General features: G+C 36.5%; 1 protein-coding gene across 6 annotated transcripts in view; it reads left to right on the top strand.

Annotated features, from left to right (window-relative positions):
* Positions 1-27,068, top strand: part of STS (steroid sulfatase) — a 124,221-nt gene that overhangs the window by 86,920 nt on the left and 10,233 nt on the right. For 3 of the 6 annotated variants that reach the window (XM_036386465.2, XM_036386455.2, XM_036386436.2), the window contains one exon: positions 17,066-20,434. The exons of 1 other annotated variant lie outside the window; for it this stretch is intronic. In XM_036386465.2, the coding sequence (XP_036242358.1) occupies positions 17,066-17,448 (383 nt within the window). In that variant the 3' untranslated portion in view covers positions 17,449-20,434. Of the gene's footprint in view, positions 1-17,065; positions 20,435-27,068 lie in introns of those variants that run through there. 2 more of the 6 variants (XM_036386426.2, XM_036386447.2) reach the window with 2 other exon arrangements.

Raw genomic sequence — 27,068 nt, 5'->3', positions numbered from 1 at the left:
GATATTTACACGCAGTTATTCAGTCTGTAAAGTCTTATCTTTCTGTATGGTCCGGTTTGGTGACGAATGGAGACTGAATCTCAGTCCTAAAAGCTTATAGTTACCTTAGCATTAGTTCATATCCTTGACAGCAAAACTACTTAGCCACAAAGTTTTATAGTGTGGACTCAAAACCAATGTCTTGATTACTGTGTTGTTGATAATTATGCTTTGAATTCTCTACTCTAGCTCTTTACAGAATTGAAATTTTGGAAGATTTCAGTTGATTCACATGGATTTTTGTTTTTTGTTTGTTTGTTTTTTGTTTTGTTGTTGTTGTTGGTTAGTTGGTTGGTAGGTTTTTTAACAAAGGTCCCCTCCCATTCCTATCCAATGCCAAGCTCCAAATACTTTATTATCTTCCAAAAGCCAACATTGTTAATGAATCACTTGGTGAAGCTGCTAAAACAGTACCATGATACATAAACATAAAGCTAATTAGAGAGAGGTAATAACAAAGTATAAATGATTTAATGACGATTTTGACTTTAGCAGGTATGGAAGTATAAGACTGAAATATTAGACAAGAAAGTGTGAGTAAATAAATCTACCTCAATGAAAAAATTACTTATTCTCTGAAAATGTTGTCTCAAAACTCTGTAATTTCTTTTGAATGGACTTTTAGAGCATTCTAGGATGCTCTGGGAAGCATTAAAATTAGGATTCATTAGTTCTTCATGACCATGGTGCCTTAGAACTGCAAAAATCCTTTAGTTCCATCAGGGTCTAAGTCCACTTTATGCCACAGCTGGTCATGGATGCACTTTCATGCACTTTCTCTCCTTCTTCATCTCTCAAATTATCCCAGTCAAGCAGATGGGATTTTATTGCAACTACATTGCTGTTTGCTTTTGATCAGCTGTTACCTTTCTGTCTCAGACGTTGTTTTATGGAAAAATTCAATTCCTATCTACTGTAGGTAGACTGTGGGCTTTAAAGCATTGATAAAAAAATGGAGTTTGCTGTGCTATAAGATATCCCTCTCTGTTTTATGCAACATATCTAAATTAGAAGCTAAAACAATTATTTTATTAATATATATATGCATCAGGTGCTCTATATGAGATCATAGTTTTAGTATCTGATTTCTCAAAGCCTAATACTCAAACATAATTATGATTCATAAATATTATATAAAAGTTTAAGATTTTTGACTTTCACTCCCAGAGGATGACAGTGATAGCTCTATAATACTGAATGGTGGATTGCTTGCAGTATTTTTAGTTGACAATGGTTTTTTGACTCTGAAAAACAATGTAATTGTTACTAAAACCAATTTTCAGCTGTAGCCAGAGGCTCTAAGACCACATACCTTTATGATTCAGAAAAACTAGAGCTCTTGAACATTCAGGTCACTTTTCAAAAAGCAACTTACAAGAAATCCAGAGATTAAATAAAACTTATCATTTTTTCTAGACAAAATCAGTTTCATCAGTGAGGACTATTTGTATGTATGCTGTAAAGGCATGAGCTTATGTGAAAGTATGAGGACAAATACAGGTTTCACAGAAGTGAAGATGAATTATGCTGTGAGAGGGAAGTTTTGCCTTAAAGTTGGAAATTTCCTAAAAAACCTTAATATCATATGGAAGCTTTTATCCTAATACAGATAATCAGAATAAGAAGACCAAAGGTAGAATCAAGAAAATGAGGGAGAGAGAAAAATGTAGCTATTATGTCATGCTGAAACTGAGGTTTTATATAGCTGACTTTTTTTCAAAACAAATACAGAGACATCTAAATTTTTTTTGAATCCTGTTTGCAATGGTCAGTATTAAACTTTGAAGGAAAACTTCAGAACTTCATACATTTTATTTTTCATTCTCTAATTTTATGTTTTGAGTAAGGAAAATATTAGTAATCTGATGCATTCTTTAGTGGCAGAAAATACATTATGTGACTTTAAATAGGGATTATAATAAAATTAAATCCATTTAAAAAATGAATTATGATACTTGAAATATTTGGATTATGACATTTGAATTTTTCAAAATTAGCAAAAATTACCAGTTCTTTTACATCTAAATTCTATTAGATATTATACTTTGATAGTTTTCAGGTTTTTCCTGAAAATATTGCAAAGTTCATTAATGAGCTTATCTTAGCACAAGAGTAAGTACTGAACACAAATGTCTCAGTTCAGTTTCATGGTCAATGGAAACGTAATCAGTCTGTGGGTAGAAGAGCAACTGGGAATTGCAAAAAATTGTACAAGAATACAGGTTGTTCCTTTATATGCTTCAGTTCGTTCAGCTCTGCTCTAGTGGTGCTGTTGGGTCATTTAAAGGTTCTGGTGATTTCAAGAATGCTGAGTAGCACCAAATACCAGGGCTGTGTTGTGGCAACAGGAGGCTGGCTTAGAAAACCATGCTGATATTTACAGAGACACTGTAATAATAACGAGAAGGTGCTGAGAAATGCTTTAACTGGGTTTGGGAACATGGTACTAAATAGATAATACTAAGCCTCCTGATAATTACCAAAGGCCTCATTTCCCCCCCACACAGCCCCCCACCTTTTATATTGCCAAAATATTTGAGGTCTCCATATTGAAAGTGTTTAATATCTACCAATGGTTTTAAATGGTGATGACACACTGATTTTTGAAAAAAATTAGCCAAGCCAAACCAAAACAATAACCCTCAACTAAGGTCAGAGAAGTACATTTGAATGTTTAGCAACCAGCAGGTGGAACTAAAAAAAGTAAACGTGCCACTTGTACTTCAGAAAAAAATTCTTATTACATATCTTTCAAAGCATTTAATCCATGGGAAGTGTTTGTATTTGGAAGATAGAAAATATGAAAAAATCAACATTACTCTCTTTAACACAGCTTAAATGTGAAAAAGTTCCAGATTTTTATCTCTAAATCAAGAAAATTAAGTATAAATTATTAGAATGGTTTAAAGTATTGTTATTCCATTAGTGAGTATTCGTCAAACTAAGGTGTTGGCAAGTGATTACAAGGACAATGTCTACGTGTCAAGCTTGATAAATCTGTGTTATTGCCATGGCATGGAGAAGTCAGAAACAGGTTTCTACTCCATTAACATGTGAACCTGGAGAGCTTGGCTGAGCCTGGCGATGCAATCTCTGCCTGGACACAGACGAACAGTGATATTTGGTCTTTTCTAACTAATTTCAGGCAATTTGTTCTCTTTGCAGACCAAATTGACCTCAGATTTTTTTTTGCCACGCTGCATTGTTAGATTTTGCATTTCAGTTGCTACATACTTGAAAAAGCTGTGTGAGGACACATTGTGTCTCAGGGATGTAGAGAGAAGCTTTAGGAAGGCTTAAACTGTCTGCATTCTTGGACATCGGTACAGCTGTGTAATATGTCCATATATGGGTGTCTTACTCCTCCTGTAAATTTTCATCTGCTTTTGCAGAGCTAGTTGTGAACAAAGATGATCTTTTTATGCTTAAAGTTTTGGTCTTTTTATATTTGATAGGTGAGTAGTGATCCAAAGTTCTGAAGTTAAAACTAGACAGATCTATGAGGTTCAGCAGGACAGGCAAAGCTTTCAAAGTGAGGGTGAAGATCTGGATGACAGCTAAATTGTTTAGCAGGTCCATCTGCCTGGTCTGACTATCACTTGAGTGCATTTTGGTTGGTAGATTTCCTATTCTATAATCATAACTGAATTTCAGGTTTCTTTTTTGTCTTCAGAGTCCAAGTGCCAAGACCTCAGTTAGGAACTCCCTCTGAGTATCAGTAAAAAGTTTAAGAGAGACTTTAATCTTGGACATGTGCAGGGTAAATGACAGCTAGTTAGAGATTTCTTTGGAAATGTTATAGAAAGTGTGTTTTAATTAATCACAAGATGAACTAGGGGTAAATGTCTGTCAGTGTGCAGTGCGCTATAGTATGAAGGAAGGATTACTGCAAACCACTGCTGAATGCTAAACTATACTTGGTTTACAGCTAAAAATAATTAATGTAATCCATTTCTTTTTCCATTGCAATGGATGAGGAATATGTGTAAGATTATTTGCTTTGTGAAGAACAACATAAAAATGCTTAGAAGGAGCCAGGGTAGTGAATAAAATAGAAAGACATTTCCTAGTCTTTCCTGTTGCCATTATTATTGTCACAGATTTTATAAGGAGTATTTTGACAAAGAAACCAGCTAAAATTGAGAGATGGAGGCTGAGTTTGCAGAACTATGAATTAAAAATTTGATGTAAGATTCAACAGTCCAGAACAACTACCAGTATGCAGATGTTTCTATTTCACAATATCATGCCATTACTCTTAACTGCAGTGAGGAGGGAGGGATATATAAAATTTATATCTGTCATGTAGTGCCAAAAGCACTTTGAGTTGTTCTGAGAAGGTACAATGTGTAACTGAATGACTTCAGACTGCAAACAGTTTTATATTCTATTTATTTTTATCGCTTCTTAAAATAAGAGGTTAGAGTCCTTAAAGAAAACCATAATGTATGGCAACATACTCTTACACCAGTAAAAAGGTGTATTTTATGCTCAAGGATAAAGCTTTCTTTGTTTAACTTGTCTTTGTAATTGTCTTATATCTTGAACCTCATTGTGCTGCAAGAAGTAATAATAGGTGTTGGATTGAGTTTATGAGGTAAGTACCCTCTTCAAAGATACTTTGAGGCTTGTTAGAATTATTAAATTGAATTGTATAGCTATTAAAAAATAAAATATCAAGCCAAAGGCAACAAACATGTTTTCTACCCCCTCATTCACAGCAGTAGTCTACCTACTGTGCTCCAGAAACTGGAGGAAAAAAACTCCACCAGTATTCCTTTTGCCACTCATGTATCATCAAAACCCCTGGCCCTTTGTGACACTGACTGAAGTTCTAGCACTCTTGTATTTCTCACACAACAATCTGTAAGAAAATATAGCACAGAGAATGAAGAACAGTGGCTGGAGTTCCCGAGGTCCATTGCTGCATTCTTCTGGTTTGAGATCAACTCACTCCATAGCTGATTACATCTCAGCTCAGCACTGTGGGCATTGTGTAGGATTATCCTATGCTGATGAATCTCTTCAGAAGGCCCAAGAGCTGGGAAGGGCTTTGTTCAAATGTTGCACCCAGGTCCATGCATCACACAGGTCAAAAGCACCTGTATTTACCTGGCTATATTAAGTAGTATGCCACATGTAGGTGTATATGCCATAAGAAGAAAAGCCAACAAGATGTTACCACTGAGATGCTGAGTAACTGAGGAATGTATGTTTGGAGGGAGAGGATGTTGCTAAGCAGACATGGGTTTAATCTTCAGGGAGGTAAACTGAACACTGATTTTTCTACAAGGCAGAGTTAGTTGTCCAGTGAACAGGACAGTTAGAGCTGGTAAAACTTGATTCAGGTAGCTTCTTCCTATAGGCCTTGAGACAACATTAAATTAATTCCTCACAGTATATCCAATAATATATATCAGTGTTGCAAAGAAATAAAACAGTTTTAATTAACTGTTTTATTAAGCAATAGCACAGGTGGCCAAAAAATAATTTACTCATTATTTTTCATAAATTGTTTGAAGTAGGAGATTTGATGGAAGTTGAGCAGCATATGCAGATCCTTGCTTAAGCAATTAGTTAAGCACACAGCAGCTTCAGTCATAGAATACATTGTACTTTGCTAAATTTAAGCATGGAGTTATTATTTTAAGCTAATGTAGGACTACTTCGTTGAACTGAAGGCAAACAAGATTAAATAATCAGTAAATTCACAGGGATTTTAACATTCACTTCAGTGCACCACAACTCTACAAAAAGTGTGGAAGTGGAATTTAGAATAGACAATGCAAAAGGTAATTGAGGGATGGGGCAGACCAAATGAACTGTGAGACAGTCATCTGTACCAAAATCCTTATTTAAACTCCAGAAAAAGTTTGTGAAGGATTTGTATTTGAAAAAGTTAGTAGATAAAACACCAAGTGAAAGGAGTATGCCAATAAAATGTCTTTGTCTTCTGCAATAAAGGAAATGAATGATAGTAGCACAAAAGTTACAACAGAAGACACCATACATCAAGAGAGCTCTTAGAAAATACATTGTGGAGAACAATTGTGCAGTGGCAGGGGGATGAATTAGATGACAAAAAGAAAATTCACTTGAAATACCTGAAATGAGATTTTGTTCTTATTTTCTACAGCTGGAAGCTAAGAAACTGTACATTTATATGAGCAAGACACAGCATCTCATAAGCAGTGTTGATGTAGATGTGCTGTAGTTAGTGACTGCATTTCAAAGGTCATTGAATGACCATTAAGGATAAGTAAGGCTCATTTTAAAAAAGTATGCAGAAGTAACATATATGAGCAAGGAAGGCAAACCTCTCTATTTTCTGGCCATGTCAGTCATATTTATGGGTTTTACATGTGCTTGAGAGGAAATTTTTAACATCCTATGGATGAACACTGTGGGATTTTCATAAGCAGCAGCACCTTGTAGATAGGTATTTGGTCTTAAAAACAAAATTGAGGGTAGACAAGAGAATACTGGAGAGACAAGTTCAGCTTTCTAAGCAGGGTGACACTTCATCCTGAAGGGGAGTCCAACAGAACTGAGTGACCCCTGCACTGACAGGGACTTTACTGACAGAGAAATGGCTTCCAGCACCTGAGCAGAATGAGCAGAGCTTGGTGCTGGTAACAGACTCCACAGTAGCCCCAGTCCTGGCAAGGTGGTAAGTCAAGTTCAAGGTCTACCCAGGGAGTGCAGTAAGGAGCAGGAGGAGATGAGAGCACAGACAGAGCTGGAAGGAAGGCTATAGCCTAGAGACATCCAGAGACAGGGCTGGGAACTGGCACTGCTGCACCACTCAGGCAGGGACTGATGGCCTTGGGCTGAGCTGAAATGGGAATCCTGGTCCATGAGCAGGGTGTACAGATGAGGGTCCCCCTGAGGGCTGGGCAGGGCCAGTGAGGCTTTTTGGTGCCTTCAAGACTCATAACACCTTGGTTTTTTAGCAAACTCTGAAGATGGTGATGACAACATGTACATGTATACTATACTGTGTAGATGCCTACAGCTGAGCTAACCTCAGCGAGTCGCTCTCATCAAAAGATAAACAAGCATAACTCTTCTCATCCTAAACACCTCTAACAAAGTTAAGAAGCAGATAAGTATAGGCTGGTAACTAGCTTACATAAAGACCAGCACATTGGTTGCAGTGATCCAAAATTAAGTGAGGTGAACCAGATTGTCAGATTGAATGCTAAGTAGCAGCAAAGTGATGAGCAATAAATCCTATTTTAGTAACATGAATTTAAAAGTGGAGATGCCTTGCTACCTTTTTCACATTCTGAAAAATAGTATTATTGTGATAAGTGACAGGAAGAATACTCTAGGAGACTTTTGAAGTTGACTGGGAATTTTAGACTCAGGGAATTTATTTAGTGTATTTTTTTCTTTTAAATCACCAGAGATTCAAAAAAGGACCTGTCTACAAATATAGATAAATAAGATAGTCATTAAAATGTGCAATAAAATGCAAAGAGTTAACTGGTTTTGGAACAAAAAGCAGCATCTTATTCATTCATTAGTGTCATGAAAGAACTGGCAAGAATGGTCAGAAAGATATTGAAATGCAAATCCTGACTTGAGTGGCAGTGTCATAAATATCTTTAAAATCTAATTAAGAAAGCGCCACTCACTATGCTTGTTCAATTTTCCTTTTAACACAAGACTGAAATTGTCATTTACTTTACCTGTCAGCTATCAGCTCTCTAGTAATCTTTTTACTTTTTCCTACAGGTGGTGTTGGTGATGGGGCAGCTCTTATTGTGGAAGCATAGGTGTCCTTCCACAAAATCACTTTAAAAAACATCATTAGTGTCACTTAAACCTCATTCCTTGTCACCAGATTTTGTCTTATTAGCAACACACAGTGCAAAGTAACATATCAAAGAAATTGCACAAAATCTTGTAGCAAAAAGTAGCAAGCTTCCATATATACACAGAAATATGTTTCACTGATATTAGATATTTGCATGCTAGAGTTTACAGCAAAGTTGTTTCTTGAGGTTTCCTCAAGAGTAGAAGACAAATGCTGCAGGCCACTTTTCTGGATTTGAGTACTGCCATTCATGAAAAACATTGAAGTGTCAGTGTGACATGGATTAGTGTTTGTTCTCCACTGGAGGACTTAAATAGCATCAAGTATCTGATTCATAATATGTAGGTCATGGGAGAAAATTCACTTTTCCTTCAGTAATAACTCAGGAGTCTTCACGTTACTTACAGCACATTTTTGTTGGACAGAGAGCAGCCCCTTTCTCCCCTCTGAACTGTGTCCTTTTACAGTGTTTTTCATCTTTTTCCTGTCTGTTTATTCATCTTGCTCCCTTTATTTCTCCTCTCACTGATAGTGAATCCTCTTTTGATCCTCTTAATTGATCCAACCCTTGTGTGACTCTCCCTTCTGTGACTGCAGAAACTGTAATGAACTCTGACCATCAAGAGGGTTTTTCTGTCATTTGCCTTTTGTTTTTCAATCTCACAAGTTCCTTGACTTCCAGTGTTCTCTCTAGAGAAGCCTCCTATTTTAGAAGTGGGTTTGGAATTAGTTTTTTTGTTGTTGATGATGATTTCTCAAAGATCTTTATGGTTTCTTTCTTTACTCATTTTATTTTTGATTATATCAAAAATAAATATCTTTTTGCTCTGCATGAAACATCGAATCACTTACTACTGTTTCTTGCTCTAGTTCATTGCAACCTTTTAATATACTTGATTATTGAAGATATTTTGTTTCCCTGCTTCCTAACTTGCTTTATGAGCATCATCTTCACTCCATGTTTGCCCCCATTGTTTTTTTTCCCCTCTCTCTACCTGATCTTCCCCATGTCATGGATGCACCACAATCAAGGAAAGCTTCCAAAAATCTCAAATCATCTCCCAGATCCCTTCTTCGTGTTCTGTGTTTCAACCACAGCACTGGAGGGAGAAAAACAAGCATCAAATGTCATTTACCTAAACTATCTCATTAAGAATTTTAATATGCTATCTTGAGCCTCATATCAGAGCAGCTGCAGTTGAATTTGGGTGACACAGTTATGGACATATTATTTGATAAGTGTGAAATAACATGACTGTCAAAAGAGAGAAGAGCATGAAGAGCATGAAGAGACACCAGGAAACAGTTTGTATCAAGCTCAAGAAAATTGACCTAATCATCTGATACAAATTTCTGCTCACAATTTTTTAGGTAGGAAAGTGTTCCCCCTGACAAGCATGACAAATACTGTTAAAGTATTTTCTTGCCTTTGCTCTGCTCTGTGTTGGTGGCAGCAGAGTTATTGTTAGGCTCAGGCAGAGCTATTTATACCCTGGGATTTGCAGTGCTCCATTCCCTACCATCATTCCCCTACTTATTCTGGGAGAAAGAGAGAGAGAGAGAGAGAGAGAGAGAGAGAGAGAGAGATATGAATAAAGGGAATGAAAAGAAATTAAATACCATCCTTTAAAAAATACTAACTCTACTCCTAATCATAGCAAGAGCATGAAACAAACTTATTATCATAGTTATTTAAGCTGAAATGGAGACCTTTTTTTATTCCCTTTCTGCTTCTTGTCTTATTTTCACATCCCTTTATCCTGCTTTAGAGTGCAAGCTAAGAGGCAGGAATATGGCTGCAGTATGGAAGGCACAAGCCAGACTTCCTGTAAAACCCAAAAAAACAGCAACATAAACCAAAAAAAACCCAAAAAAACAACGCCCCCCCAAACCCCAACCCCCCCCAAAAAAAAAACAAACCAAAAAGCCCCTGTAAAACTCCCCCAAAAAACCCAACAACAAAACCCTGAAAATTCCAAAATTATTTTGTATTAATTGACAGACCTAAGTAACCGTTTATGAAAATGATGCTGGTATTTCCATCTAAATCCTCTATAAGGAACAGTTAAAACCAATTTTTCTCATCTGCATCCACTGGACATGTTTCTCTGTTCTTGATTCTCAGAGGAAGGAGATTTTAGCAGGTTATTGCACTTCTGAAAGGTAAAGCCTATTTTTCACTGCACATTGTACATGCATTTTTAACCTCAAAATTATAAGAGAGAGTCAGGATTCTTTCCTTTTTCCATTACTTGCTGTCATCTGGAGAATAGCTGGAGATTTCTACATCCACTTTGTATTCAACCAAAACAAGAAAATATTCCCATTACTTTACTAAAACTCTCCAAAGTCAGACATTTTTGCTGCCTGGAACTGTGAAATCAAGTTTGGCTTTTGCATAAAGGTCCAAACTAAAGAACTGTTGGATTTCTCTGAAATACCATTACCTCAAACAAGTCAATGTGAAAGAGAAAATACACTTCTAGAAATGTTCTTAGGAACAAATTTGTAATTCGTACCAGAGTCCTTGTTGATCATCTGTAAGAGAACCTCCTGTGCTATGTCCTTTTCATGCTAAGGTTTTTAATTCAGGATTTTGAAGGATTTTTGCATTGTTTTCTCAGTATCAGGAAAATTTCAAATTTATGGTTTAACATTGCTTGTAATCTTTTACTAGTTTCATATTCTGGAAAATACATGCATTTTCTAACACTGGGATAAAAACTGCTGTCTCATATTTCAGATGCTAAACTGGACATACATCTTTACAATAAAACCAAATTTCAGCTATTTTTTTTTTTTTAATGTTTAGGACTGCCTGATACTGATATTTTTTGCATCAAATTACTTGCAAATGTTTGCTTTCTTCAACTCAATTTTTTTTGTCTCAAAAAAGAAACTCCTTTGCTTGTTGTCTTCTATGCTTAACTGAATGAATCTTAATTTTTTTTTTCAAAAGGTTGCCTAAGCGACCTAGTAACTTATAAAAATAAAAGAAAAATTAAATCAATCAACTAGCTAGGACACTTGTAAGGAAGAGTAATTCACCATTTTCTTTGACTTTTTAAAGTAAAGAAAATTATTATTCCATGTTCTTTGGCACAGCACAAAATTTCAGGCAACTGCAGTTACAAAATTTCTATTTTTCATTTTTAAAGTAACTTTGAACAATTATTTCTTTGGCTTTAGATGTACATCTGATAACTTAAATGTTAGGCATGATAGTAATTTTCATATTAATTATTTTGAATACTTCATTATCATTTCATGTGTCAACAGCTTATTTTTTGACATCCAAATTTTGAAAACTTTCTGAAGATAATAATTTATTTTAAAAAATTCCTGGGGATGGGTTTGGCTTTGGCTGACTCCAACTTATCTAAAAATCTTTGCAGAAATTTCTTAGGACTTCAATGGCATCTTTCTCCCATATGTTTGACTAGTATCAGAAAAATTGCTGTCTGAATCTTCCATATCTGTTCTTTTCACTCAGAAAAAATTGCATCCACCTTATGAAAGAGGAAATGATTGTACCAAATTTATTTTCTGTTCGTAAAATGCAATTCTGAAGGACAGGAAAAATAATCCAAATACAAAACACAGTTCTGAATAGGTTTTTCTTTTGGTTTTGCTATCTTTGGCAAAGTGTTTCTGCTTTGTTCCTAAGGGTGTTCTTAACTGATAAATTGATTATTGAAAGGGTGTTCTTAATCTCTTACTGACTCCCATGGAAAACAACTACCTGAAAATCAAGACTATTTTTTTCATAAGCAAAAAAATAAGGCTTTTCTGTTTTCAAGGGCTTCTTATATAGATTGAAAATGAGCAGGTTTTTTTGGGTGGTTTTTTTCTGGTTTGGTTTGGTTGAGGTTGCTTTTTTTTGTGTGTGTGCCAACATTATCTTCTTTCTTCAGCATGCCATCAGCTGCTCCTCAGATGAACTGAAAATTACATGGACCATTCAGCAGATAAATATTCCTCAAACAAATCTTTAGCAGGTGTCTGGATTATTTACATGAAATTGCTACAGATGGAATTTTTCTTCCAGAGCAATATGTATTCTTCCATGTTGCTATCACCTAAGACATCTCAATATGAGGCATAACATTGCATTATAGCACTTCCTACTTTAGCAGCATAATTTCTATACCCACAGATTCTTCTCTTTTAGGACTTTCTTCAACAAGAAAACACTGCAAATGATCAATCAATTCTTTTTGAAGGTGATGATGAAGAATTCAGGAAAATAATTCTTTTTGATCTACTACAATTCAACAAGATAATCTTGACTTTTGAGCAGAATTCAGTGGAAGTTTCTCATACCACAGCACTTACTCTAGATAAGGAGCTCAGTCATGAGATTTCTGTCTTCAGCAGTCTGAGCATGGTTTCAGTGTGTCTTGTATTTTTCCTGCAGCAGTTGTTCAGTAAGATTATTAGATATTCAAGAATGTGCAATCCTTTCTGGTTTACTGGATAGTTAGCACTGTAGGATTTTTTCTAAATATTTTAAAATCACTGCTACTGCTGTTTTTTTTTTCATGGGATTCACTCAAATACTGTAAGTTCTGCACAGTTCTTTATGCAAGTCTCTTCTAGCAACAACTGATTGTTGTAAACCAACATTGTGTCTTTGTATATCACTCAGTTGTTCTCCACCTACACTGGGACATCATGTGCTGTCTTTTGACTGGTGCAACAAAATAACACTAGAAGATACCCAGACACTTAAAACTATCTAAAAAAGAAAAAAAAAAAGTAGTTTTCATTGTAAGAACAATAAAGTTACAAATTTTTAAATTCAAATTGAGTATTTTTATTAGCTGTTAGAGAAATGCACATAGTCATAAAAATAATGTGTCATTTCATTACAGTAACCAAATAGTGTTGTCTTTGCTATATAGAGCTATATATAGTTCTACAAGAATTTCACAACTGAAGCCTTTTCTGCATAGTTAAATGATCGAAGAGCTGAATATATGTGTTATCTGCTATGAATAAGATAGGCAGAGAACCTAAAAATTCTGAATGAACTTAGAGGAAGCAGGAAGAAAGGATTCAATCTAATAGCAAGAGTTATCTGAAGAAAGTAATTTTCAAGTAAGTTTCAGTTTTCATCTGCTACTGTTTAGAAACATTGAAAAGCATGAGTTAGAGCGTGGGAGTTGACAATGGCTACAGAGCACACCTGAGACACAGAAAAGTCTGTCTCAGTTTATGTTGGTCTGCTACACCCAAATGGCTCCCCTCAGAGACATCTGAGTTCAAGCAGGGACTAGCTCCCCAATGTACAGTGGAGAACAGCCCTGTTTAACTTGTTCTTCTACAGAAAGAAGCAACACAATAATATAAGCAAAGGAAATGACAGTAGCTGCAAACCTTTAAACCTACTGTCATAGATTAAATGCAGTGAAAATGAACTCCAGGCAATAAGACAACAATAGCTTCTATGCACGTCAAGAACTGCTTATCAGAAAACCCTCACTTGCCATCAATGATTAAGAAGGGTGTTTTTATAACAGAAATGGCATCCCTATCCAGTGTGTCACTTCATCTTGAATATATTAATATATCTTACTGAGAGACTTTAATTTAATCTCAAGGTGTCTACCAGTCTGTTGGAGCAACTATTGTCTGTATGAGAGGATAAATAGCTGGGTAAAGGATAATAAAAGGAGTCTTCTAGGGAGATTGAACACTGAACAACTATGTTCATAGGAGATTTACTTGGAATAATGACAACCCCTTTAATTTGAAATTATTTAGAAGTACAACTTCTTTAATTTTTGTTTTTCTTAACATGTAAAGGAAAGAGGTATTCTGAGAGCAAACTTACTGGACAACTCAGAGAACTGGAGAATTGCAGGAAAATAGAACTGAAATTATTTGTGAAGCACTGGGGCGGGACCTTTAAGGGTGCTGCAGGCTTAGAGCCTGCCTGCTGTTTCAGAAGGGGTTTGATATACTTGGCTTTGGGGAAGCCCTGACAATTTTACAACTAACTTCACTGTGGAAGAGACATACAGTTATCTTTATATAACAAGGGTTTACTATCCAGATGCTTTGGAGAACACAGGTACCGTTAATTACTGGGAGATCAATTTGATCCTTGTAGTTAGCTTTCTGACAGAATGAGATTTTATGTCAGCTGAGAGACTGGGAGAGAGCTCTCTCTTTTTAATATCATGCCTTATACAATTCATCAGCTTTACTGATTGGAAGTCTGACAGTTCTTAATGTCTCCTGGTATACTGGCTGCTCCTCAGCCACAGACACTGACAGATAGGCTTTAGTTTTTATCATGCTTAGAAAAGAGGTGTTTAAATTCTGCTGCTGCTTCTCCAGCACAACATGCAGCTCCAGAAACACTGCTGCAGTGCAACAGATAAACATTGCACAGGAACAGGCTTTGTACTCCCAGAGCTCAGTGTTTTGTGACATTCTGTAGCTGCTTATCTGATAAAGTACCATAAGCTTTTCAGAACACTAGCAGTGTCACTTAGACACAAGATGATGTCACGGATGCCTTGTCCCCAAACCCACACATGATTTTGAAACATTCTGTATGCTCAGCATTTAACAAAACCTAAACAAGTCTTTCTTTTGTGTGGGGAAAAAAAAATCATGGTGCAACTTCCTTATTTCTTTCTTTCCCCATATCTTACCTATATCGGCTGCTTGTACTGGCTTCCATTAATTCAGAATTCCCAATTTTGTATTGCTGTCTGTAAGCCCTTCAGCAGATCTGGTACTACAATGCCCAACACTAAAAAAAGTGGCTGAAAATTTTCTTTTCAATGTCATTCATGTCACCCTGAAAGACCAATGTGTGGGAAGACAGCTTAACCACAAATTCTCTTGTGCGTGGCCTAATTGGATTTCTTTTAACTGACATTTTGGTAGCCATATAATTTTTTTTCTGCTGATCTTCTGTCAAGTTGTTATAGCATTGTGAATCAAATTCTCAGGCTGGCAAGTGTTGCATGGTCTATGATGGCACACAGTGCACTGAATAATCAAGACCTTTGCTTTTTTATGTTTTTTATCATCCATCTTGCCAATTAAACATGTCTGAGGAGCCTGAACCAATGCTTAGTACAGAGTGACATGCCTTCTCAGAATAAAAATTCTACAACTCAGCAAACAAGAGATAAATTTCTTGGAAATGTTTTGCACAAAAGTTCAAAGAAATTTAAGAGGCAGTATTTGATTTTGTTTATTTTAATTCTAAGAAAACAAGAGACTTAAGTGCTAGACCAACCTTTCAAAATGTTACTGGAGGCAGATGAAGGAATGCCATCTTATGCTACCTGACCTTATCTTGCTTTGCCTTCCTTTAAATTTCCTTTCATTTTTTCCCAGTAAGACTGTGCCATTGCGGCTGTCACAGCCGGAGCCTTTTAAAACCTGCCACGTCCCATTGTCTGTGCCAGCAAGTCACTCAGCCTTTAAAAGTCCTTCCCCTTTGCTGACTTCCAAGAAGCATTTAGAGTCTTCTCCCAGTCTAATGTGTATAATAGCCATCACCTATCTGACCCTGATTTAAGTGGAGACCAAGTGAACTGGTAGTCCCCAGGCTCTGTCATTGAATTGGTTCCTAAAGGAAAAATCGCTTCTAATGTGAAAAATGCTGTGGAATGGAAGAAGCTGTAAAGAATCTTAATGTCACCTACTGTCCTTTAAATCCATCCTATAGTCTCAAACTGCAGTCTGTGACCCTTAAGTCTGGTGAAACATTTCTCTTTAAATCTGTTTTGATTCTTTAAAAGCTGAGTGTGATGTAGTTACAGCATGGCGTATACCAGTTTATCTCTGCTCTTCCCATCTCACATTTCTAGTGCCTTCCACTCTGTTGTACCAATGAATTGATTAACAAATATTAACTACTGTAGCACACATAAATCTTTGAAAGTCTCTTACTAGGTTAACAGGCTTTCTGTGACCTTAACAAAATTCAACAAAATACCAAAAAGACATTTTTCACTCAGTATTTAAAAACTTGAGATGATAAAAAAATCACAGTAGTGTGCTGAGAAATGTAAATTACTGATGACTACAGTTTTCCAATGTTTTTATAGTCTCAAGTGGACAGTTAATCTGACATTATAGATCTCAGTTGTTTAGTAACCTGTTTTTATTAAGAATAAAATACAGATTTTTCTTACTCTAATTAATTATTCTTTGTTCCATTTCTGAAGAACTGTATACTTCATTGGCTGTAGGAGCATGGTGTGCTTCCCGGAAGTTCTGTTCTGTCTGTTTCTGCCTTTCCTATTTGTTCTCTGATACTTGAGGGAAATAGTAACAAGTTTCTTGTTCACAGCTTTCTTGTTAAGTGTTTTCTGATCCTCCTCTTTGAGGGTGCTTCTTGAAAGAACCAACTGATATTTGCCTATTCTTATTCCAAGAAATAGCTAGGATTTTCAAGCAGTGAAAGCACCAACTGAAGTTACGTGAGGATGGGCAGTTCCATTTTCTGTATACAGAAAATTAAACTAAGAATGACCAGTCTATAAATTAAGAACTTTGGTCCTCATTTTGCAAAGCAGAACATCACCTAAGAGTTGTGCTACTGTAACTGTTATATTAATTTATATTTGGAAAAATCATATAGAAGCATAAGACAGGAATTTAGCATCTGTTATGACTTTCCATGTCATCCTGTTATCCCATTTAATAAAATGAATATCCAGGTGTTTGCAATGAAAAAATAGGGCAGAAGACAATGGGTTAATACAACAAAGAGAGGAAAAGAGGGAAAAGGTAACAATGAAATTATTTAGATAAGCAAAATGAGAAGCAGACAGAGCCCAGCAGTGGGTAAATATAGTCAAGGGGCAAAAATACATTTTAATAAGCCTTGATGAAGACTTAGTATTTCTGCAAATCTTAGCACTGTTTATATAAAACTCAATGTTATTTAAAGTATTCTATAATTTGGTTAATCAGAATTCTTCCAAGGGAATGAAATTATCATAGTTGCTTCATAAATATGTGTAGTGTGAAAATCATGATGTTTTGCTTATTTTTGCTTTGCTCAATCTTGTTTTAGTCTTTCAGTATGCTGCAGTTTTTGTTATAGAGTGTCTGTACTTTTTACCAAAAGACTGACTTCCCATGTTGGTGGAATTTCCTAGGACCAAGGAACTTCCATTTTGTTATTTTATCACTTTATCACCACTGTTTTGTGGCTGTAAATTGCAGGTGAATCTATCTGGAAGGTCTTCTTCTTCACTCCCAACTTCAGTCCTGAGGACTCCAATGGTTGCTATGATTCTCACGTTTGCTTCTGCCATGGAGGATTCATTACACGACATGATCCTCCACTGCTCTTCGATCTGTCCAGAGACCCTGAAGAGAGAGTGCCACTGACTCCAGAAACTGAGAGCCGTTTCTATGAAATCATCAGGGTCATACAACAAGCAGTAGACAACCACACCAAATCCCTGCATGCTGTTCCTAACCAGCTGTCATGGGACAACCTTCTCTGGAAGCCATGGCTCCAGCTCTGCTGCTCATCTCTCTTTCAGTCTTGTTACTGTGACTATGAATCAGGAGGGGGTCCGCTGCAGGTGCATTTGGGATAAATAAGCTGCAATTCCCTTTCAGAAACTGGACCAGCTGAGTGTGAGTGTCTGACTTGAACTTAGGGTACAAGCCTTCAGAAGGTTTTGTTGTGTTGGTGGAGGACCAATCTTCAAATACATATTGCAGTGGAAGAGAATTTCAGTCAAGAAGACGTGCCAGGAGAGGGAAGGCAAGACACGCCTTCTCTGTCCTTATCACACAGCATGAAGGACACATTGCCGTCCTCATATACACATGGGTAGAATTGTAGGCATTTTCTATGGGAGATAATTTTCTAGACCTTCAGCTTGGGCTTTTGTCTTACACAGCAAAGAATTTACCTATCAGTTCTGTCAATCACAACTACTAAATGCACACTTTCCTGTCCTTTTTACTAAGTGTTATCCATTAGTAGGACATAGCACTGAGTAATTGAAAACAGAGAGATAATAGTGGAGAGGTCCTCCTGTGACAGTCATTTGGTAACTGATAGATAGGTTAAGAGCAGACTTGCAACAGATCTCTGTTAACAACCGTGATAAATATGAAAAAACTGACAGCTTGCCAACAGTCTAACTTTGAATGTGCCATAAAAATGCACAGAGCTATGGTAGTAGAAGACCTTGTGTCGGTACTAAAATGATGCTCCCCAGCATCCCTGCTGTCCTTCCTATTGCATGGCAGCAACCTTTGTTTCAAAAGGACACCACTTCAATTGCACCAGCTTCATGTTTGAAGGTACTTGTGTGTACCACAAGTCTCCATATATACATATATATATATATATATATATATATATGTATATATGTATATATGTATATGCATATGTGTGTGTGTGCATAAATCCTTCAATCCCTGATACAGGCACACCCTTATGATCATATTCCAACTGATAAAAGAAAATATTTGGTCCATACTTGATATATGAGTTCCAAATTTACATGATACTACAAATTTGTCTTTCACTTATTTGTCATACCTATTCTTCCATTGATGAAAGTAATCACAAATAAATAAAATTTGGTCTTCCTTTAAATATCTTTGCCATCTTTTAAGCTCTCTGAATAGGATCTATCATTTTCTGAAAATAAGCTTGGGCTTGAGTACTTAAAGCCAAATATAACTGTCTCTGAGTTCTCAGCAAGGTCTTGGGAAATCTACTGTCCTCAAGGGCTAATTTTTGTATCCATTTTTATCTCTGTCTTATTCAGGCACATTTTCTTTCCCCTCTACAGGCAGACAAACTATTTTCTTTGACATATTGCAGATGAAAAGAAGATATCAGCAAAATACTAAAATGATTTGATGCCTGATAATAGAAGGTGACTTACTCCTTATCAGAAAGCAGCAGTTAATTCCCACATTACAATGTATTAAAAGCTGTTTGGGGCAAAAGTGATCTGTGATGATAGTAATGCAGTAGCTTCAGTCAGCCAGCTTTAGGGTTGTGACCCAGTTCTTGTAAGCTATTGAAGCCTTTCCTTTAAAAATATATTGTGATAAATGGTATATTTCTCTATCTGTAAAACCTAGGCTTTATTTGATTTTTCCATTGCAGTTTCATTCAAAATTTCATTCTCCACAATACCCAGAAGCCTCTCCTGGGAAATGTACTTTTTCCTTGAAGTCCTATTTTTGATGTTTCACCTTGTGTTCATGATCTTAATTATACCCTCAGCAAATTCTCTGTAGGAGGCAAAGCCCCTGTGACCAATATTTATCACTGAATGTACTACATAACCTTAGGAAGAAAAATGCCTCTCATTTGAATACAAATATTCTTCCATGAGAGTGGCTGCCTTTCAATGTCATGGCAGGATCTGTACATCCCAAATTTTTGGTCCTCACCATGTGGCCTTAGAACCCCTTGGGGCATGGCATTGGTGCCAGCATGTCCCTCCTTGCAGACAAAGGGCAGCACTCAGGCCTAGCTGTGGCCAGAGTGCAGAAACACCATGGTGTGGAGGGATGCTCTTTCCAACTCCCACAGCTCTGCCACAGCTTACACGAAAGCTTTTCAAACAAGTACTCCTGAAGAAAATGGAAAAAAAAAAGTGTGTTCAGTGTACAGTGCTAACTCAGACAAGGGGTTTGGTGTCATTAGTTCTACTTTGTTTCCACAGTTTCTGGTCTGTGACCTTTAGGGAGTACTAAATGTATATTCTCAAGGACACCCGCGCTGACTTTTTTTTAATCAGGAAGACACTGTGTTGCAATTATTTCTTTTTCTTTCTTTTTGCAGGTGCAAGAATTCTTTGTTCTGCTAGGCACAACAGCTGTTCTGTGCTGCTTGATCAAATATCAAAAATGATGACTTTTCTACTGCTCTGATTTCTTCTTGCCTGAATATGATGTTTCTCTCATACCCCCCTTGGCTTTTGATGCCATCTTTCTAATCTCCGTTCTTAAAACATCCACACCCCTGAAATATTTTTCCATCTATTTCTTTGCCACTCAGTCCTTCTGTTTGCTTGTCATATTGATTGTAATGGCTATTTTGCCTTAATCAATCAGAAAATGCAAAGTTGTCTTTGTCAAAAAATTTGACTCATAAGGCTCCTTGATTCTGCTAACCTCCTGGTTATTTAAGGTCCAACAGGAATTAACTTTGCATTATGAAATATAAGGAATTAAAACATACCTGAGATGTTGTTTAATATAAATAATATAAAATATTTCTTGTTTGTGGCACAAACAATATTTTACAAAATATAATTTAGTACAATGTTTAATACTTTGACATAAGCAATAAAATCTGAAATCCATTCTTAAAATTGTTCCTTCAAGAAAGATTCTGTGAAGAACAGGGAAGTATTTTTCGTATTCTTTGTTAATACCATTTCATTTAATACCTAAAATAAACCTTCCTTGTATTGCAAATGTATTATATTTTTCAGTACTATACCTTCTGTTCTGGAGATGGTGTGTCAGATCAGGGTAATTAAAGTAGTCTTGTTTATCTGCAAAATAAAATGTGAAGGACAATATAACATTTTTGTAATGGCACCGCCTGATCTAACAAGGAAAAGTTTTGTTTTTAACAACAGGTTATTGATGGCATATACCTGTTTCACAATTTACTAACAAGGAAGGCTCAAGGAGAGTGTGCTGCTCTGATACTTGGAAACTGACTTTCAATCTATCATTTAATGAGCACTGCTCTTGTAACATGGTGCCTGTTTATAGGATATGTCATTTTAAACAGGGAGTTCAGCTTCAGAGGGTAGTGTATTCCTCTACAGTATTGTTTAACAGTATCATGTCCTAATTTGTGACAGAGTCCCTGTACAGCCCAAAGCAAGTCATTTAACTCATTTCTCAGCTCCTCTGCTGCACTCAGAAGAGGAAAACAGTATTTCTCTAACTGCTCGGAATACTGAAAGAACAGAAAATGCTGAATGTGGTAAGCTGGTAAAGGTGAACTTTCTAGTACCTTCTCTATAGAACACAGAATTTAAAAGCTGGAAAAATAGGATGTAGAAGATCCCCCTATATGAGACGGTAGGTGATACCCTTAACTTGAGGTTTGCAGGTGGGTTCTGTGTGTTATTTAATGGGATTGTGATCTGGAGGAGAAAGAATAGATGGCTAAAAAAGATACACACTTAGGATTCAGAGAAAGTTTTAAGTCCCATTTTTATAATTATATTTATTCTCTTTTTTAGCAGTCAGGAAACTATGTGGGATAATAAATAATGTTTTTCCCTCAGGGACTGGATGTCACAGGTTCTCAGCTCTTAAAAATAGAGATGTCCCGACTTGCCTCCAATTATGGTCAGAAAAATCAAAAGTTAAAAAAAAAAGGGAAATAGGAGCTTTGGAGAGAGGTGTCAGCTTGCTTAAATCCAACTGAAAGTTTGCACAGAACTAAGAGAATCTGTTCTGTATACTTCACAGGTCAGTGAGAATCATCACTTGCCAGCAATCATTTATTTCACACTGTAGTAATGGGAAATCTGGATATTCAGATATGTGGACAATGTAAAAAATTTCACTTAAAATATCACTTGATATAGGCAAAAAGGGAAAAAGAAGAAGAGTGCAAGCATAGCTACAAAAATCATATGTTCTATTGAAGTGTGTTGATTAAAAAGTGTTTTAATTTATGTTTTTGGCATCCATTACTACAATAATTTTTACTTACATTAGAACATATAGCTCTGTGCTTAAGACATATCTTTTCATCTTCTCTCTCATTTCCCTTTCCTCTGGCATTGCCTGTGCAGTATCCAAAATATGCAGTAAGGAGCAAGAGGCGGCCACCCTGCCCACTACAAGCAGTGTGGTCAGACATGTGGGCAGGAGGAAAGGCTTGGGCAAAACTCTGCATGGGAACCACCAGGAAGCAAAGAGTGTCTGGGGCTTATCTCCAATCTAAAGACAGAGATCTGGAAATTGACCCTGAGATTAGGTAACTGGTTAAACTGGTTAAGCTGGTTAGAGAGCAGAACTAATAACACCAGAGTTCAGGGTTGGATCCCCATGGGGGCCATTCACTGAAGAGCTGGACTTGATGATCATTCTGGGTCCCTTCAAACTAAGAATATTCTGTGATTCTGTGAAATTTCTGCTTCCTCTGGGTCTGTCAGAGACTGCAGGTGACCAGGAGGAATGAGGTCCCCACTGTGTCCAACGGGACTGTCATGTGTTCTGCAACAGGATCCTTCTGTGTCAGGATGTCAGGTGGAAATTAGTTTGGAACCCACAGGATGCAGGACCTCTTGCCTCTGAATAATTATACCAAGCAGACTGCTCCTGAATCATCATACATGAGGTGACAGATCTTAGTCTGACACTCTAAGGCAGCAACAGTCTCATATGTTTTTTTGCTGGAGGACCAGAAGACCTGAGGCAGGCTCTAGGGACTCCCAGTTTACAGGCTGCTAAAACTGCAAATAATTCAAAGAGTCCTGGAAATACCCTGGCAGGTAAGGCTGACAGATATGGCTTTTCCATGCTCCTCTTCGTAGCTTTTATTTACATCAAACTAATAAGAATCTGCTTAGAACTTCACATGTACAGAAAACAAAGGATTGTGCAGATTTTTCTTAAGATCCACCCCTCCTTAATTTTATCCTGTGAGTTTGGTACTGAGAACAATGAGATTGTGCCAATGCAAGACACAGCAACTGAAGATTTCTTATATATGTGGAAGATGCTGAATTTCAGACTTCCACTGGAGTTTGTGCTATAGTGGTTAGTGAGATAAAGACTGGCTTGATTATCTGTGCATCTCTAATTGCACTGTCAAGGTTATGAAACATTTCTGAACTTGGGAGATGTGAATTATAGGTTTCGCGATGTTTATGCAGCATCTCCTGAATGCCTAAAAAACATTGCTTTAATATAAATCAGGTTAGGTTCCCTATGTAGACTAATGTTAGTCTTATCTATTAGAAAATGGTGTTGCAGGTACTTTCCTTAGAAAAGAAAGCTATATTAGAAGATAGTAAATTCGGCATGTGGGGGTCAGCTCAGTTATAAAAACCCTCCAACGCTTTTTATTCTACCTTTATCCAATAATAAAGCCTTTTTATGCAGATAATACCTCATTGTACCTGATTTATGTGAAAAATACTGTGAAATAGTTTAAATTATAAGGCAGAGCTCTTCATTGTGACACTTATTTTAAGAGAATTTGATACAAAGTTGCTTTGGGTAGCAATATTTATTACAGAGGATTAGATACAAAGCATCTCAAAAGCCTTATGGACTCAAGTTGGGCTGCAAGAGAATAACTGTGGTTTAATATGGTCTTTCTTGCTCACAAATTAAAAACGAAGTAATGAAGAAAAAACTTTAAGAATAGTTTGCCTGTGCTGTTAGTGATAAAAAGAATACCTGAAATTTGTGCTATGTGCGAGAATTTTTTTCATTTTTTTTCCTCATTGTTATCTTTTATGTTATAGCTCCTCCTGCCAAGCTGACAGTATTTATACTCAGATGTAGGAAAATGTGCTGATTGGTTTGTAAGTGTCAACCTTGCATTGTCATATGCAATGCATTGGGAAGTAACTGATTAATGGCCACTCTCCTGGTGACTATTTAAACTTCAGGGAGATTGTTAGGATGAGAGTTTTAGATCCTAACATTTCCCTGTCTGATACCCATGAGAAACAGAGTAATTCAGAGATCTGTCATCACAGACCAAGCTTTCAAAAAGCATAATATTCTGCAAAATGAGCTGCCTCATACCCTATCCTTCTCCTCTATGAAATTTACCAAAAATAAATGGAAATCCTCTCTGATACTAAGCTTTATGCTACCAAATCACAACCCTCTTTTATTATTTATATTATTATATTTATTTATAAGAAAATTCAGCCACAAAAGACCAACCCCAGCAGATAAGCACTCTGCCCTTTCTGGATTAATGACAATAATGAATGCTAGAGCTCCAGCAGCTGCAGCAATGTGTACTAAAGGAATGCTGCTGACACTCAGTTTTTATGCACTCCATTCCAGGCTATGTAGAGAGTCTCCATCTTCACATATTAAACCTATGGTTGGTTTCAGCTATCTCCTGTGTTTTTCCTTTTGCTCTCCAGATCCATTTTTGGGGAATGTAGAAATCATGATGTAGGAAAGTGTACAGGCTGCCAATGAAAAAAAATAGCTCTTCATCATCTGACTGTGCCACTGCATGGCCAAAAATTTTAAATCCAGCAAACTAAGAGGGCAAAATTCCCTAGCGGTAAGGACACTCACCTGGGCTGTGATGACAGCTTTACTATGAAACTTCAAGACTGATTAAGTGTTTTTAATCACATGAGGTACACATATTGCCTCTGGAGCAGAGAAGGATATATCTTATGGCTATGAAGTCACTTTCTGTCTCCATTACTCACTACCTGACCTGGTGAGGGTAGCAGTCTTTGCTTCAGAGCAGCAAAGTTCTTACAAAAAAGGCAGAAAGTACAGTGTACTTATGCTTGCCCACCTTTTTTTCACACCTAGACACAGATGCTTAGGAATGCTTTGTTTTAACTGCACATCCCATCTAGAAAAATGTCAAGGAGAGGAGGCTTGGAAGTATTATCTGTCTTCTTTGATCCTAGGCTTAGAAATACTGTGCTTGTGCAGAAAGGACCTCATTCTCACACTGCCAGGAGTGCTCTGAAAGTAGGATCAAAGTACTTAGATGACATAGGGAGGATGTATTCCCTGCCCACAGAAGAATTTAGAAACCACTCTAGGTAGAAATAGAGTTCTAGGTCTGAGATTTATTTAAGTTAGATGATGAAGATACCTGAGTTTGTCTCCATTTCTACCAAGGACAGACAAAACCAAGATGGGTCAATGCTATTTTGTGTGGCTGTGTGAAGATTTTATTAGTCATGTCTAATAATGAGCCTTTTTTTTTTTCTTAGGCAAAAAAAAAGACACGGGATACAGTTTAAACAGCCTAAACATTTAAACATTAAACAGTTTAAACATTTAATAAAATCCCACAACACCTGTTTTTAGGGAGTAGAATCCTACTTCTTTCTCCTGCAATCTCTGAATTTTAAGTAGGAAAGTACTTATGAAATTTAAAATGGATCATCATAGTCAGAATTTTGCAACCAAATGTCTATTTTTCACTGAAAGCCCCTTTTCTAAAGGACACATGTCTTTGTTTATTTGTTTGTTTCCTTGGGGTTTATTTGCATGGATCTTCCATTCTTTTTGTCTCTACCATTATCTGCAAGTAAGAGAAGAAATATCCTATTGGAAGTACTTAAAAGAAGTGTCATCATTACAGAGGTCAGACAATTTGTTTTTAAGATCATACTAGTCATTTTTATGCTGCTTTAATTATTTTACTGTGGTGAAATATTTCAATTATAATAGAGTTTTGCTAACAGTAACTGAAGATATTTTCCAATTTACATTTTCTTTTAACATCAGTTTTGATTGTTTTGAAAGGACTTGAATTGAAGAATACTGCTGAACGTCTAGAAAAAATGTCATGAAATTTAAAATACAGCTTTCAACCTCTACTATGGTGGATGTTAAAGTGTTAAAAAATTTACATTGTTATATACATATGACACATTTTCTATCTTCTTGTATCTTCAGAAATACTTTGCAGCCAAGCAAACATATAAACTGCACTGAATTATGCATGAAAAAATATTTTAGGGCTCCATCTGCTAGGCATTTTTTTGCAGTTTGTTTCTTAAGTTAAAAATGTTTACGCTTCTTTATATTAAGTATAAAACTAGTTGCAGCACCTTAATGGTTTTTATTTCAGAGTATTCTATATTATCACATGACTTGTAAGAACACAAGGAGAAAGATCCTAGTTCAGCAGGACATTTAAACAAGGTTTGCAATTTCTACTGCATCCAGGAATTTTGCTGATTGAGACCATTGAAGAGAAGATTAAGCAATGCATAATATTTTGCTTATACTATCAATATATTTAATTTACTCTAAACCAAAACATTTTGCATGTTTTAATTGCCAGGTGTTTCCAACCTTTCCAATTCCATACTTTTAGGCAATGTCCATCAGACATTTGTAAGCTTGCCTCCAGCCTTGCTTTTTTTTTGAAAATGCAATGCAAGTTAATATTTTTTTCTGAGGTCTACAGCCAATTACTTCTGTTACTAGGATACTGTTTACCATAAAGATCATGATGTAGGATGTACTGGATAAAAAGGAATAAAAACTAACAGAACAATAAAAAGCTTTCTGAGAGAATAAATCCAAAGGAATTGATGATCATCTACTATCCAGCTATAATATGTACCTTTTTACATGGGTCACAAGAAGCAACACTAAATCTGTTAGATTCCATTGTTAAAACAGAAGACAAAAATATTTAAATGAGAGGTGAAAGAAGCATTTTACACATGAAGACAGAAAAGAGCTAAGCCCAGCATTAGCAACTGTTGCATTGGCTTACGACTCCACAGATAAAATGCTGTTGAAAGAATTTCAAATAAACTAACATCCAGGGAAAATGGATTCAAGTATTAAATATATGAATTTTTCAAGTAACCACAGAAAGATATAAAAAAAAATGTACACCAGCTCTGCTATACTTGGATGTATATTGTATATTGATGTATACTTGGAAGTGTGTTTGAGAAGTTGTGCCAGTCTTGTGAAGTTTCCACTGATTGGAAAAGGGGGAACATAACCCCCGTTTTTAAAAAGGGTAAGAAGGAAGACACAGAGAGCTACAGGTCACCCAGTCTCACCTCTGTGCCTAGCAAGTTTATGGAGCAGATCCTCCTGGAAACTATGCTAAAGCACATGGAAAATAAGGAGGTGATTGGTGACAGCTGATATCTTCACTAAGGGCAAATCCTGTCTGACAAGTTTGGTGGTTGTCTGGGACAGGGTTACATCATTGGTGGTTGAGGGAGTAGTGACTGATCTCATCTGCCTGGACTTGTGCAAAACATTTGGCACTGTCCCACACAACATCCTGGTCTCCATACTGGAGAGATGTGGATTTGATAGATGGATCCCTTGGCAGACAAGGGACTGGCCTGGGATTGAGTACACTCTCAGCAAGTCTGCCAAAAAAGAGCAAGCAGGTGGGGTCAACATGCTGGAGAGAAGAGGTGCCATCCAGAGGGACCTGGACAGGCTTGAGAGGAGAAAATCTTATGAAGTTCAACAAGGCCAAGTGCAAGGTCCTGCC

This window comes from Molothrus ater, chromosome 2 (genome assembly GCF_012460135.2).
Source record: "Molothrus ater isolate BHLD 08-10-18 breed brown headed cowbird chromosome 2, BPBGC_Mater_1.1, whole genome shotgun sequence".
Lineage (NCBI taxonomy): Eukaryota > Metazoa > Chordata > Aves > Passeriformes > Icteridae > Molothrus > Molothrus ater.
This window is presented reverse-complemented; position numbering and strand designations above follow the sequence as displayed.